Source organism: Elgaria multicarinata, chromosome 1 (genome assembly GCF_023053635.1).
Source record: "Elgaria multicarinata webbii isolate HBS135686 ecotype San Diego chromosome 1, rElgMul1.1.pri, whole genome shotgun sequence".
NCBI classification, from domain to species: Eukaryota; Metazoa; Chordata; class Lepidosauria; order Squamata; family Anguidae; genus Elgaria; species Elgaria multicarinata.
The window spans coordinates 46,790,144-46,804,674 of NC_086171.1; the positions used below are offsets into that span (position 1 = coordinate 46,790,144).

The 14,531-nt window shown below is 45.9% G+C and overlaps 1 protein-coding gene across 1 annotated transcript in view; it reads left to right on the top strand.

Annotated features, from left to right (window-relative positions):
* LOC134395082 (macrophage mannose receptor 1-like) overlaps nt 1-13,669 on the top strand; it is an 82,504-nt gene extending 68,835 nt beyond the window's left edge. The window contains exons 28-30 of the mRNA XM_063121119.1: nt 257-454; nt 9,358-9,399; nt 12,900-13,669. Of these exons, the coding sequence (XP_062977189.1) occupies nt 257-454; nt 9,358-9,399; nt 12,900-13,123 (464 nt within the window). The 3' untranslated portion in view covers nt 13,124-13,669. The remainder of the gene's footprint in view (nt 1-256; nt 455-9,357; nt 9,400-12,899) is intronic.
* The last annotated feature ends 862 nt before the right edge of the window (nt 13,670-14,531 follow it).

Below are 14,531 nucleotides of genomic sequence, written 5' to 3' on the forward strand. Positions count from 1 at the left end.
TGCCCTCTGTCCTTCTCCTAGCACTGGCCATGGCAGAGAGCTATTGAGAAATTAAATTAACTCCAAGCCCAGCCAAAGTTACCCAGAAATAAGAGAGGATTTTAAATCTGATGCACTTGCATTTTTCCCCCCAAAGTGAAAAGGCTTCAGAGGATAATCAGTATAATTTTAAAATATATTTCTGCATAAATTCCTTTACAGTCAACGTGGTGCTCTTTCCCTTTTTACTTATGATGCCATACATTTCTTTTTACAGGAGAATGGATATGGCAAGATAACACCGAAGTGGATTTTGTCAACTGGGAAGGGGGACAGCTCCATGATGATGAATTTCCCTATGAAGCTGAATTTAGTTTTCATGACAAATGCATTTTCATGAATAGAGATACTGGGGAGTGGTCCAAATCCAGCTGCGATTATTCCTCCAAGGGATTTATTTGCAAAACACCCAAAAGTAAGGCTTACATTATTATACTGAATTTAGCAATGACTCTTATTCAAAACATTCAAGTACTGAGCCGACTTGTATCAAACAACACTATTAGTGCCCTATGGCACTCTAGTGTAACTGTTCTCTGGCTCAATTCATGCTAATTACAATTATCCTTGGCATCTCTGGGCAATAGGAGCTTGTATTCTATTGTTTGTTAGGTTTTGAAATAATGAAGAGACCAATACGTGTCTCAATACTATTGATTATTACTGTTATTGTACAACATTGCAATTATTTATAACTTTTATGTTATCTGCTAAAGATTGTTTTTGTTACAATACTGTTGAATTTTTGTTCTTATTATAAAACTTTTGGTTCATTATAACTGTTTACCCCGTTTTTGACTTTAACATTTATACTATAGTAGGTGTGTACCTTGTGCACTATTTTGTATGCATTCTGTTTGTATCAACTACTGCCTTCTCTATTTATACACACTGCAGGTATATCTGCCATGTATGCCTCATGTAGTGCACACATTCTCTCACTACATGTCTACTCCCAAGTCTCAAAGACCTTCCACTGTGGATTTTTAAATCCGGTTATCTAACGGATGTTGGAATTCCCTTGTTTGCAACGTTAAAGAGCAGACAGTACAGCCCCACATCTAAAATGACCTTGAATGGTGTTAAAAAGTTTCTTAGGAGGTTCAATATCCAAGTGTATAAGTTGATCCTGAGGGCTTCTTCTTTTCTTCAATCCTATTTGAGGTGTGGTGGTGCATCCTGGAAGGTGGCTCATTATACGCCAATGCTTCCGGATTGAATTTAGGAAAGTGTAGGCTAGTGGGGAAAGATCAAAGAAGCAGGTAATTCTATTAACTGAGGGTCTTGAAGATCCAGATAATAAATCCCATCTAGGAGTAGCATGCACCCGTCTTTCAGCTTTTGTAATAACAGAAAGTAGATATCCCCTGTCCAACAATTGGTGGCAGAATCTGATTTTGGGGTGAAGAAAATTAGAATTTTCTGAGGAGTTCCTTTTAAAACGAAAAAGTTGCCCAGCAGGTAAGTTCCTGCGTAAATGTGGAGGATGAAATGATGAATAATGCAAAAGGGAATTTCTATCAGTAGGTTTTATGTAGGGCTGTGCTCCGATTCTCTTCGGTTCGGAGAAGCAGTAGCAAGGTGGCCTGATTCACCTCCAGAAAAGGCGGAGGCGAAGAGAGTTGGGGGGGCTGCCGATCGAGGCGAAGAGGATCGCCTCAATCGGGAGCTCCAGATGCAGGTAAGTGGGGGGGAGGGGGACTCATCTGGCGCTGCTGCTGCCACCGCCGTCCCTGCGGTGACGGAGATGGAGCCAGGTAAGGGGGCAGGGAGTAGGGAGGCTTACCTGCGTCCGTTGCAGTCCGTCACAGGCTTCAATTGAGGGCCCGATTGAAACCGGAAGTGAAGGCCGAGGCCTCTTCCAGCTTCAAGCTGGGGCCTCAATTGAAGCCCACGACAATGGACACAGGTAAGGGGGTAGGGGTGGGGATTACCTGGCGCCGGCGCCATCCATGCGGCGCCGGCGGTGAAGACAGATCTCGCTCCGCAAAGCGGAGCGGGGGACGGGTAGATCGGCACGAAGCAGATCGGGGGGTCTATGCACAGCCCTAGTTTTATGTATGTTTTCAATTATAAACGATAGTGATAGACCATTGTACCCAGAAAAGAGACTTCATTCCTATCATAATGAAAAGAAAATTTGATATTGATATGTATAGTATTGATCCAGACCTGCAGGCCACATGTTCAGAATGCAATGTCTGCACTATATAAGAGAGACCTATGAACTGGCCCATAGTATTCTCATATACCTAGGAATGCCTCACAATCCGTCTCGCTTCTTGTTTTTTAATAGAAAAACTGTGCAAGAGAATAGTTTTAGATTCAAGGAAATGGGATTAGAAAAATCTGTACTTCCCAGACATCGCAATTGTGAACTGGTGGTTAACATATAATACACTGGGCATAAATCAGAGAGATGAGGGGTTAAAGGTCTACTCAGCAATTAAGATCACTAGGAAGTTATGGACTTCGGAGTTGGTCTCTCAGTCTTACAGGTTCTGTTAGGCCCTCTGAAGAGTTGTTGGGGATGGACTCAGAGGAGGAAACAGAACCTTTACAGGCAGAGGCTAGTGTCACGGCTGCTGAACTGGTGCCAGCTGGGAGTGGGGCCAACTCAGAGAATGAAGTGGAAGCAGAGCCAAGTACCAGCGTGCCGGTGATTAAACCAGCAGGGAGCTTGGCCAATTCAGAAGACACAGAGACAGACGCAACAAACTTACCTTTGCAGTTGTTTAGACAGCATAGGGTGGAAAAGGAGGCCCGGAACAGGTCTCTGTGTATTTATACTAGACGCCAACTCAATAGGGAACACCTGTAGCTGCCAGGGAGGGGTATTTAGAGAGCTGGGAAGCAACAGGAACTTCGCCAGAGATTAACTGAGCATCCTGGCGAAAGCTCTTGATTCCTGCTTCGGATCGTGGTGACCTTGTATCCTGATTGAACTTTGGACCGGCTTGGAATTCGTGACCTGCTCCTATCCCTGGACCTCTGGACTGTTTCTTGGACTCTCTCTACCTCTCGTAAGCCCTTGACTTTTGGAACGGAACTGGACTTTGCTTATGTTTAAAACGTCTTGTACTCTGACATTAAAGAGTTAACTGTGTTATTTCCTAGCACAGATAAAGACAAACTCCACCGTTTGTTTGCTAAGTTTGTGGCCGAATTCTTGGAGTTTGTCTGGGCACGCTGCCCAAGTTTGGATATCTCTCTAATTAGCTGGTCTATTGGCAGCTTTCCCGGACAGATTAATCTCTGGCCAAACGGACCGGCAGTTGGACATGGAGGGATTCTTAGAACAACAAAAACAGTTATCAGAGCAGGTGGCACACCTGACGCAATTAGTTACAATGCTCCACGCCCAAGTTGCTCAAACAGCCAGCAGGCCTTCTCCTCCTCCTCCTCCTCCTCCTCCTCCTCCTCCACGAAAGAGTAAATGTTTTGCTGCATTACCAGAGAAATTTACTGGGGAGAGGGGCATGTTGGACAGTTTCATTGCCAATTGCAAACTGCATTTTAAGATCAGGCCGGAGGATTTTGTGAATGATTCATTAAAGGTAGCTTTTATGGTTTCCTTATTGTCTGGGTCTGCTAGCAAATGGGTGACGCCGTATTTGAATCAGGATAGCCCCCTGCTGGACAATTTGGATAATTTCATAAAAGAGATGACAGCTACCTGGGGAGATCCCGTCAAGGCTGAGACAGCGGAGCAGCGCATTCGAGACCTGCGTCAGGGGAAGGGATCTGTGGCAGAGTACGCCACTAATTTTTGGCTCATAGCTCAGGACTTGCAGTGGAATGACAGTGCGCTCCAGTCACAATTCCGCTCTGGGCTGTCAGATGGGGTGTTGGATGAGTTGGCCCGATCAGCACCTCCGGAATCGCTTGCCCTACTCATCGAACAGGCGACCAGGATGGATGCTCGGTTGACTGCACGTCGTCAGGCCCGGAGAGGAGTGTCTCTGGGGAGTGGGGAACCGGTTCCAGTAGCAACATCAACATCTTCGGCAGGTTTTTCTCCTGGCACGGGGGAGGAGCCCATGCAGCTTGGAGGCGCCCGGGCCCGCTTGTCAACGATGGAGAAGCAACGCAGGAGAGCGGAGGGTTTGTGTTTGTACTGTGGACTTGGGGGGCATTTTGCTCATTCTTGCCCGGCCAAGGGACGAAAGGCTTCCCCGTCGGAAAACGGGTCATCCCAGGCATAGAAGGGTTCGCTAGTCTGGGAGAATGCGGGGCAGGTGCTTCCTCATCTCCACCTGAACCCCGTAAGGACCCTTTGCTGGTGTCTGCCACACTTAGGGTGGATCATGCCCAGGTGTTTTTCGTGGGAGCCATGATTGATTCAGGTGCGTCTAGCAACTTTATGGACTCAGATTTTGCTCACCAGCAGCAGATTTCGTTACAACCATTGGCGGAGCCAAGGTCAGTGGAAACTATTGATGGGCGGCTTTTGAAGTCCGGTCCAGTGACTCACCAGACAGTTTTACTTACGCTGGAGATCCAAGGGCATGTGGAACGGTTGTGGTTCTATGTGACGGCAGTTCCGCACTTTCCAGTAGTTTTGGGAATGCCGTGGTTGACCCAACATGATCTGCATATTTCTTGGGGGAGGCGGGAAGTGCTTTTTGCTTCCCCATATTGCCAAGATCACTGCTGGCCGGAGCGGGTGCTGGCTGCCGTGGTCAAAGACTCCGCAACAGACTGTGTAGCCCTCCCGGCGAAATAGTGATTTCACGGACGTGTTTGATGAGAAGGAAGCTGATAGACTCCCACCACATAGGGTGTATGACTGCGCTATTGATTTAGTACCTGGGGCCTCTATACCGGCGGGGCATCTCTATTCTCTCTCTGAGCTGGAATTGGCAGTACTGCGGGACTTTTTAGAGAAGAATCTACGGAAAGGCTTTATTCGACCTTCCAAGTCTCCGGCGGGCGCCCCGGTGTTCTTTGTCTGTAAAAAGTCAGGGGAGCTGCGCTTATGCAATGACTATAGAGGGCTAAATCGCATCACAGTGCGTAACCGGTATCCCTTACCTCTGATCCCAGAACTGTTAGAGCGCTTGCAGCGGGCAAAGTGTTTCACCAAGTTGGATCTCAGGGGGGCATACAATTTGGTGCGGGTAAGGGAGGGGGACGAATGGAAGACGGCCTTTCTGACCAGATATGGTCATTACGAGTATACCGTCATGTCCTTCGGGCTTTGTAATGCTCCCGCTATTTTTCAGCATTTTGTTAATGACGTTTTCAGAGATTATTTGGACAGATTTGTTATTATTTATTTGGACGATTTTCTTATTTATTCCCCGAATCAGACAGCACATGACGCTCATGTCCGGGTGGTCCTGCAGAGGCTACGTGAGCATAGGCTGTATGCCAAGTTGGACAAGTGTGCCTTTGACTTGCAGGAGGTGGACTTTTTGGGGTATCGTATTTCTGCCAAGGGGGTAGAGATGGATCCGTCCAAGGTAGAGGCGGTTCTTTCTTGGCAACCGCCTCGGAACCGGAAAGAGGTGCAGCGGTTTTTGGGATTTGCAAATTTTTACAGACGCTTCATTCCGGAGTTTGTGGCCCTGGTGACACCCATCACGCAGCTATTGAGGGGCAAGGTCCCGTTCCGTTGGACTTCCATGGCACAGCAGGCATTTGTGCGGTTGAAGGAGCGGTTTACAGCTGCCCCAATCCTGCAGCATCCAGATCTTCGCACGCCATTTGTGGTGGAGACGGAGGCCTCGGATGTCGCGGTTGGGGCTGTGTTACTGCAGGCGGGCAACATGGACTCAGCATTATTGCCATGTACTTTTTTCTCCAGACAGCTTACGGCTCCAGAGCGAAATTACATGATTTGGGAGAAGGAGCTTTTGGCCGTGAAGGCCGCTTTTGAGGTTTGGCGGCATTTGTTGGAGGGAGCAGCACATCCGGTGGAGGTACGCACCGACCACCGTAATCTGGAGTACCTGCAGACGGTGCGGAAGTTGACTCAATGGCAGAAGCGGTGGTTGTTGTTTTTCAGTCGGTTCAATTTTAAGTTGAAATATATACCCCGCGCTCAGAACTGGCAGGCGGATGCTCTCTCTCATAAGCCGGAATATGCCGCGTAGCCGGAGGAGGAGAGGCGGTCCATGATCCTCCGCCCAGAACATTTTGCAGCTGCCTCGTTGCCCCCGACATTATTGGATCAGATTTGTGTGCTGCAGGGGCGGGACGCTTTTGTAGTTGACCACGCGAAGGAGGCTCCAACACCATTCACCATGCGTGAGGGGCTCTTATATCATCGAAGTCGGCTGTACGTGCCAGCCGGTTCCTGTCGGGACACGGTGCTACGGTTGTGCCATGATAGTCGGCCGGCAGGACATTTCGGTTTATACAAGACTCTGCATTTGCTCTCCAGGGAGTTCTGGTGGCCCAGGGTTCATGCTGATGTTGCACACTATGTGCAGACTTGTCCAGTGTGCCGGCAGGCGAAGGTTGCAAGGGGAAAGCCTGTGGGTTTATTGCATCCCTTAGCCACTCCTGCAGGGCCCTGGCATGTAATATCCATGGACTTCATTACGGATCTGCCACTATCTGCGGGGCATACGTCCATTTTTGTGGTGGTTGATCTTTTCTAAAAGATGGCCCATTTTGTTCCATGTGCGGGCTTGCCTACAGCAAAGGAGACGGCTCGCTTATTTGTCCATCAGGTCTTCCGGTTGCATGGGCTTCCAGAGGGGATTGTTTCAGATCGTGGTGCGCAGTTTATGGCCCGTTTTTGGAGGTCGGTGTTGCAAGTTTTGGACATTACGGTGCACATGTTGTCGGCGTACCATCCGCAGACGGATGGTCAGACAGAACGCACCAATGCTACCCTGGAGCAATACCTACGGTGTTATACTAATTATCAACAAGATGATTGGGCCGAGTTGCTCCCTTTGGCAGAGTTTGCGTACAACAACTCGGTGCACACCTCAACACAACAGACTCCATTTTTTGCAACAGGGGGATTCATCCACGGTGGTTTCCAGCTGTTCTGCCCTCTACGGCAGTCCCCGCAGAGGATCAGTGGTTGCGGGAGTTGCATGCTGCGCAGTCTCTGTTGCAGGAGCAATTACAGGTGGCCAAGGAAGCTTACAAATTGGGGGCGGATCGAAAGAGACAAGAGGGGCCGGCTCTAAAGGTCGGGGATCAGGTGTGGCTGTCCACCCGGCATCTTCCTCTTCAACGACCGTGTCAAAAATTGGACGCCCATTTTATTGGTCCATACCCAGTCACGGCGCAGGTCAATCCTGTGGCATTTAGGTTGCAGCTGCCTCGAACGTTAAGGATCCACCCTGTATTTCATCGCTTGTTGTTGGTGCCAGCTACAGGGGTCCGACCCGACGCTAGTGCTATCACTCCTCCTGGTCCAGTCATGGTGGATGGGGAAGAGGAGTTTGAGGTAGCGCAGGTGTTGGATTCTCGTCAACATCGGGGTCGACTCCAGTATTTAATTGATTGGCTGGGATATGGTCCAGAGGAGCGCTCCTGGGAGAATGCGGGGGATGTGCATGCTCCCATCCTCGTCCAAGCCTTTCACAGGCAGTATCCTGCAAAGCCGGGTCCTCCTGGTGTGGCAGGAGGAGACTCTAGGGGGGGTGTAGTGTTAGGCCCTCTGAAGAGTTGTTGGGGATGGACTCAGAGGAGGAAACAGAACCTTTACAGGCAGAGGCTAGTGTCATGGCTGCTGAACTGGTGCCAGCTGGGAGTGGGGCCAACTCAGAGAATGAAGTGGAAGCAGAGCCAAGTACCAGCGTGCCGGTGATTAAACCAGCAGGGAGCTTGGCCAATTCAGAAGACACAGAGACAGACGCAACAAACTTACCTGTGCAGTTGTTTAGACAGCATAGGGCCAAAAAGGAGGCCCAGCGCAGGTCTCTGCGTATTTATACTAGACGCCAACTCAATAGGGAACACCTGTAGCTGCCAGGGAGGGGTATTTAGGGAGCTGGGAAGCAACAGGAACTTCGCCAGAGATTAACTGAGCATCCTGGCAAAAGCTCTTGATTCCTGCTTCGGATCATGGTGACCTTGTATCCTGATTGAACTTTGGACCGGCTTGGAATTCGTGACCTGCTCCTATCCCTGGACCTCTGGACTGTTTCTTGGACTCTCTCTACCTCTCATAAGCCCTTGACTTTTGGAACGGAACTGGACTTTGCTTATGTTTAAAACGTCTTGTACTCTGACATTAAAGAGTTAACTGTGTTATTTCCTAGCACAGATAAAGACAAACTCCACCGTTTGTTTGCTAAGTTTGTGGCCGAATTCTTGGAGTTTGTCTGGGCACGCTGCCCACATTTGGATATCTCTCTAATTAGCTGGTCTATTGGCAGCTTTCCCGGACAGGTTCGTTGCTAGGATAAAAAGCTCACCATTTTGTACACCAATAAAAATGTACACCATCTTGAGCTCTTTGTGGGAAGGGTGGAATACAAATGCAATAAACAAATAGTTGCTTACCATTTGACCTTTCTGAGATATAGTTTCATTTCTAGGTAACAGCTGCTTCCATAGGGCAGAGCCCAATTTAGAGCCTTGACTTCAAAATGTTCTTTGTCCCTTTTGGTTCTTTCTCACATTACCCGATCTAAGCCAATGCCATATTATTTGTTTTTGGCCCTCCAGTCAATTTAATGGTCAGATATTGTCAGTAGATGAACTGATGCGTGAAAAATGGGCCTGCCGCATACTTAGCACAACTGCCGTTTTATATATTTTTAAGCAATGTAACTATCCCTGGTATTCCAGTATAAGAGATAAAGAGAAGAAGTATTCAATGAACCATTCATATTTATGGAAACCGTACATAATGTCATAAAATTTATAATAAGGTTGCTTTAAATGTTAATTACATGGTTTCATCATAACTGCTAACTTGTTTTATACTGACCATAAATATTATAACTATTGATAATGAAATATTTCATTGTTCCACTGAAGTATTCCTTATATTGTTCCAATGAAATATCCCTTATATTGTTTGCCAATTTGATAATATCTGACCAATCAATTGACCAAATCTTTTTTGACTAGTCAAATGCCCAAACTTACGTTTGAGTGCTGAATGGAGAATGGGTTGACTTGCTTGTAGAAAGACCATTTTGGCCTGAGCCCTCATTTTTATCTCTCCAACTCAGTCTGGTTTACAGTCAAAATTTGTTTCTGGTCAGAGCCTTGAGGTAAAAAATATATCCCCTGTATGCTTATCTTCCTGCTATGCTGAGAATACATGCTTTAAAATTCATTCTTCCCTCAGAATTTGCTGCAATGCAATACATATAATCTTTTTCTTTAATTTTCTAGTTATTGAAGTGTCTGCAACTACAAAGCCTACAAAACATGATGGTAAGGCTGCTTTTGTTTTCATTTTTTTAAATAAACACTTCAACCTATAAAGATTTGTTTTATCCATAATACTGAGCCAAAAATACTCAAAAGAGAACTTCTGTCTGACAAATAAGTAGTAAAATCTTCTTAAGAGGTTTCAGCGGGCGCTTCCTTTTGAAAGGCAGCAATGGCCACAGGGCCTCTTTTTTAGATGCTTGAAGCAGTGACAGTAGAAAATCTTAAGGTGGCTGCTGGCTGCCATTTTCATTCCCTCCCAAATTCCTAGATGTAGTACTGTTCTGGGGTGTCAACAGTAGTACGTTTCTGGGGTGGAGGGGAAGAGCAGCCGCCACACAAAATGGCAGCTATCAGTGGGGAGCTACCATTGTTTTTGTGGGAGCCACCATTTATGCTCTCAAATGACACTTATTCACTACATTATTTTTGGAAAAACAAAGTAGCAGCTGCCTCCGCAACAGTAAAAAGTCGTAATAAAAAACAGACCAGCCAAAGGTAACTATCCCCCAACCTCTTAAGAAATGTTGCTGTCTCCCATCTAAGAAATAACCCACAAAATGTCACAAAATAACCTCAAATTATCCATAATCCATTAGTTTAAATCCACAATCTTTTTGCAAAAGAAATCCTAGCTCCATTCCCCTGAGCACTATTAATGACAGATGGCCTTTCTCGAGGAGGGCTGCCACCGTTTTTTCTGACAGTGTTCCTGTGCCTTTAATATTGACAATAGCAGGCTGAAAATCAACAGCTGAACCTTTCTTCCAGTATCATTTCTACCTGTTACGCAGGTGCTTAAATGCAGAGTAGCTCTGCTGAAAGAAAAAGCAGAGAAGCACTGCTGCTATGAAGTGGGAGAGTCGGGGAGTTTGTAAGAGACGTCTCTAACTGAATGGAAAATTCCATAGCCTTACAGGAGAAAAGTAATAAAAGGAGGGCAATATTCTTTATTAGGGTGACTATATCAAAAGGAGGACAGGGCTCCTGTATCTCTAACAGTTGTATAGAAAAGGGAATTTCAGCAGGTCTCATTGGTATGCATGCAGCAGCTGGTGAAATTCCCTCTTCATCACAACTATTAAAGCTGCAGGAGCCCTGCCCGCTTTTGTATCTGGTCACTCTACAAAAGATGGCAGGGCAACTGCAGCTTTAACTATTGTCATGAAGAAGGGATTTCACCAGGTGCTGCTGAAATTTCCTTTTCTATTATATTATTATTATTATTATTATTATTATTATTATTATTATTATTATTATTATTATTATTATTATTCCGGCCCATAGTTGAAGCTGTCTGAGTGGTTTACATAAGATTAAAACAATTTATTTATTTATTACATGTTTATACTGCTCAAAAGCCTAAGTTCTCTAGGCAGTTTACAACTAAAACCATAAAATCCAGTTTAAAACTTTAGAATCACATAAAACCAGAATAATTACAGTCCAGGGAAGGCTTGTTTAAAAAGTTATGGTTTTTGGAGGCATTTAAAAGTTATTACATTTTCCGCCTCCTGAACCACACGACGGAGGGTTTTCCAGAGAAGGCCCGCCTTTGAGGTTCTTTGACATTCTCTTCTTGTCGGGATGATGAGCAAGGCCTCTTCTGAAGATTGTAAATCTTGCCTGGGTGTATATAAGGGAAGGCAGTCTGCTAGGTATCCTGGTCCTAAGTTGTTTAGGGCTTTGTAAGATAATAGTTATGACTTTGTACACGGCTCGGTAGCTAACAGGCAGCCAGTGGAGTTCTTTTAACACTGGTTTTATGTGGGCAGAGCTAAGTGTCCCAGTGAGCACCCTACCTGCTGTATTCTGCACAAGCTGCAGCTTCCGAACCACATACATGGTAGCCCCACATAGAACGCACTACAGTAGTCTAACTGTAAGGTTACCAATGCATGAATGACCGCGGGTAGGCTATCCTGTCCAGGAATGGGCGTAGCTGGCGTACAAACCAAAGTTGATAATGGGCGCACTTGGCCACCAAGGCCACCTGGGTCTCCAGGGACAAAGATGGGTCCAGGAGCACCCGCAAACTACAGATATGCTCCTTTAGAGGGAGTACAAACCCATCCAGAACAGACAAACATCCTAATTCCCAGACCTGGGAACCACCAACCCACAATTAAAACCAATATACAAAATTTAAAACTACAAAAACATACAACATACACAGAAACATAATCTAAAAACAATTATAAACAACTTAAAAAAGAGATCCAGGATCAATGAAGCTCGTCGTATATTGCTAAATGTGGGGGGAAAGAGAAAATTTTTAACCTGACGCTGAAAAGATAGCAATGTTGGCACCAGGCAGGCCTCGTTGGGGAGTTCATTCCATAAGTAGGGGGCCATTACTGAGAAGGCCCTCTCCCTTGTTGCCATCCTCCAAGCTTCCCTTGGAGTAGGGCCTTAGACACTGAACATAGTGTACGGGTAGGTTGATGTCAGGAAAGGCGTTCTGTCAGGTATTGTGGTCCCGAGCCGTGTAAGACGTTATAGGTTAGAACCATCTTTAACAACTATACAATTGTTGAAGATACAGGAGCCCTGTCCTTCTTTTCCTACGGTCACCCTATTCTTTACATGCACATACACAGAATAGGGGTATCCTGTTTTAGTTGTGAAGAAGAAATAACTGGCTGATGGGCCAGATACACTTTTGCCTATGTGACATTTGGGAATTGTTCAGCTTGTAGTAAGGATTTTCTTGACTGCACCATCCAGCAACAGCCTTCCAAAGCCTGTTCCAACTCAAGAAGCTTCAGGGCTGCTCCTATACCAGCCTGGGTTCTGATGCCATATCTGCTCTGCATCTACACCCCCTTCCCTCTCATTTCCTCTGTTTGAAAATTGTCAACACACCATGATCAGGTGCAGCAAATAGCAGCTACTTCTCCTATTCATGCAAGGGGTACTCACTAGGGGTGTGCACGGACCCCCCACTCCGCTTCACTTTCAGATCTGCCATTTTTGGATCGGGCTGCTCCGCCTCGCCCCCACTCCGCTCCGCTCGGAGTTCTGGATCTGGATCGGAGCTCCGTTCCCCCCCCCATAGGGGGGGTTACCGGGCCCTGCCGCCATCGCCGCCCATGCGGCGATGGCGGCAGAGCCCAGTAAGGGACCAAGGGAGAGGGGGACCTTACCTGCCTCCGTCCGCGGTCCGTCACCGTCTTCAATTGAGCCCGCGGTTCCACCAGGAAGTCTGGGCTGCAAGCGGACGGAGGCAGGTAAGGGAGAGGAGGGCGGGGGGACAGCGGCAGGGCCCAGTAAACACCACTTACCTTTCCGGCGGAGCTCCGGATCGAGGCGAAGGATCCGCCTTCACCTCGATCCTCTTCGCCACGCTCCGCCGGCCCCCCAATCCTCTTCACCTCAAGGGCAGGCGAAGCCCCCCACTCCGCTCCTGCTTCTCCGGTCCGATTAGAAGCGGAGCACATCCCTAGTACTCACAGTTCTGCCATAATATTTAATGCTTTGTATCCACATTTTTCCATTCACAGCGAACAAAGGGATTGTTGCATCTACACAGGGCAAAACGGTGACGGTGGTTTTACTAGTTATCTTCATCCTTGCTGGTGCAAGCGTCACAGTCTATATTTTCTACAGAAGACGCAGCAGACGACCACAAACAGCAACTGGCTTTGACAACTCTTTGTATCATGACAATGAGATTATTCTTCAGAACGACTCAGTATCTCTTGTGGACAACAAAGCGGAAAATTAACAAAGTTCGACTGGATTCCTACCCACATTTACCTGAGAGTATATCCTATTGAACTTAGTTAGATTTACTTCTGAATAGACAGGTATAGGATTAAAAGTTAATAAATTAATAGCAGTAAGCATTTTGAAAATATTTTAGTAATACATAGATTTAGTAATACAAGCAGTAATGCATAGATTTACTTTCTACAAGACTCATGTGGAATGTTCAGAATGCATAATGATTATTCAGTGGAAACATATTCTACATGGAATCACTTTAAATTAAAGATCTGTGAAAATTGTAAACTTTTTACACTGATTTGTAAAATTAAGGCTCAACTAGTTATCCTCTGGCAACCGAGGGGGCCTCCAAGGTATTTTTTGCCCCAGTTCAGTGAAGCATTTCTGCATAGAGCCCGTTTTAAAAAGCTAAAATCCCACCAATCAGTGTGTGACAAATAATTGCCCCAGAAGCTTTTGCATTTGGCAAGACTCCTGCACCAACCTACATAATAAGCTACTTTGCAAATATTTATCCAAAATAAAGTTATTGATCTCCCACATTTTTCTCGTAAATTTCTAAACTGACCTAAATTACCATTTTCATAGAGAAATATTGGAATGTATTATCATATGAAGGTTGGATCAGTTTGATTCTAACAACACCATTCTAACAGAAGCATTTGTGCTGACGTTTGACTGAATCTTCCACTGACCTAGGAGCCTGCTCTAAGAAAAATGATATTTTTTTCAGCTGAACTCAGAAAAACCCAGTAGGAGTTTCTGATAAGAAAGTTGGGGGGGGGGAGGATAACTGCTTGCTAAACAATTGTACATGTTCAGGTTCTGATGCAAATAAGTGAACATGAAATGTTGGGAAAAATACATAGGACGTGTGAAAGAGAACAAGGTGGTATCCTGTTTGAGGAACTTCAGGAAATATGTTTAGAAAAGCAAACAAGGTATAAAGTAAATTTATTACTCCCAAATCACAGCTGGGAACTGTGAAAAAAATAACTAATTATTAAAGAAATTCCATTCTGTGGAAAGGAAGCACGGAAGCAGTGCTTATAAGAATTCATTTAAATAGCACAGGAACTCCAGGACATTTCACCAGTCTTCACAGAATCAGTCATTAGTTCTCACAGGACACTGCACCTGTCCTCTTGAGACACCAAAACACCTGACTCCATGACTTCTCTGCTCCATTTTGCTAGAAGCTCAGTAAAATAGGGTGACCATATGAAAGGGAGGACAGGGCTCCAGTATCTTTAACAGTTGCATAGAAAAGGAAATTTCAGCAGCTGTCATTTGTATATATAGAGAACCTGGTGAAATTTCCTCTTCATCACAACAGTTAAAGCTTCAGGTGCCCTGCCCTCTTTTAAATCTGGTCACTCTAGTACAGCTCCTGCAGCTTTAACTGC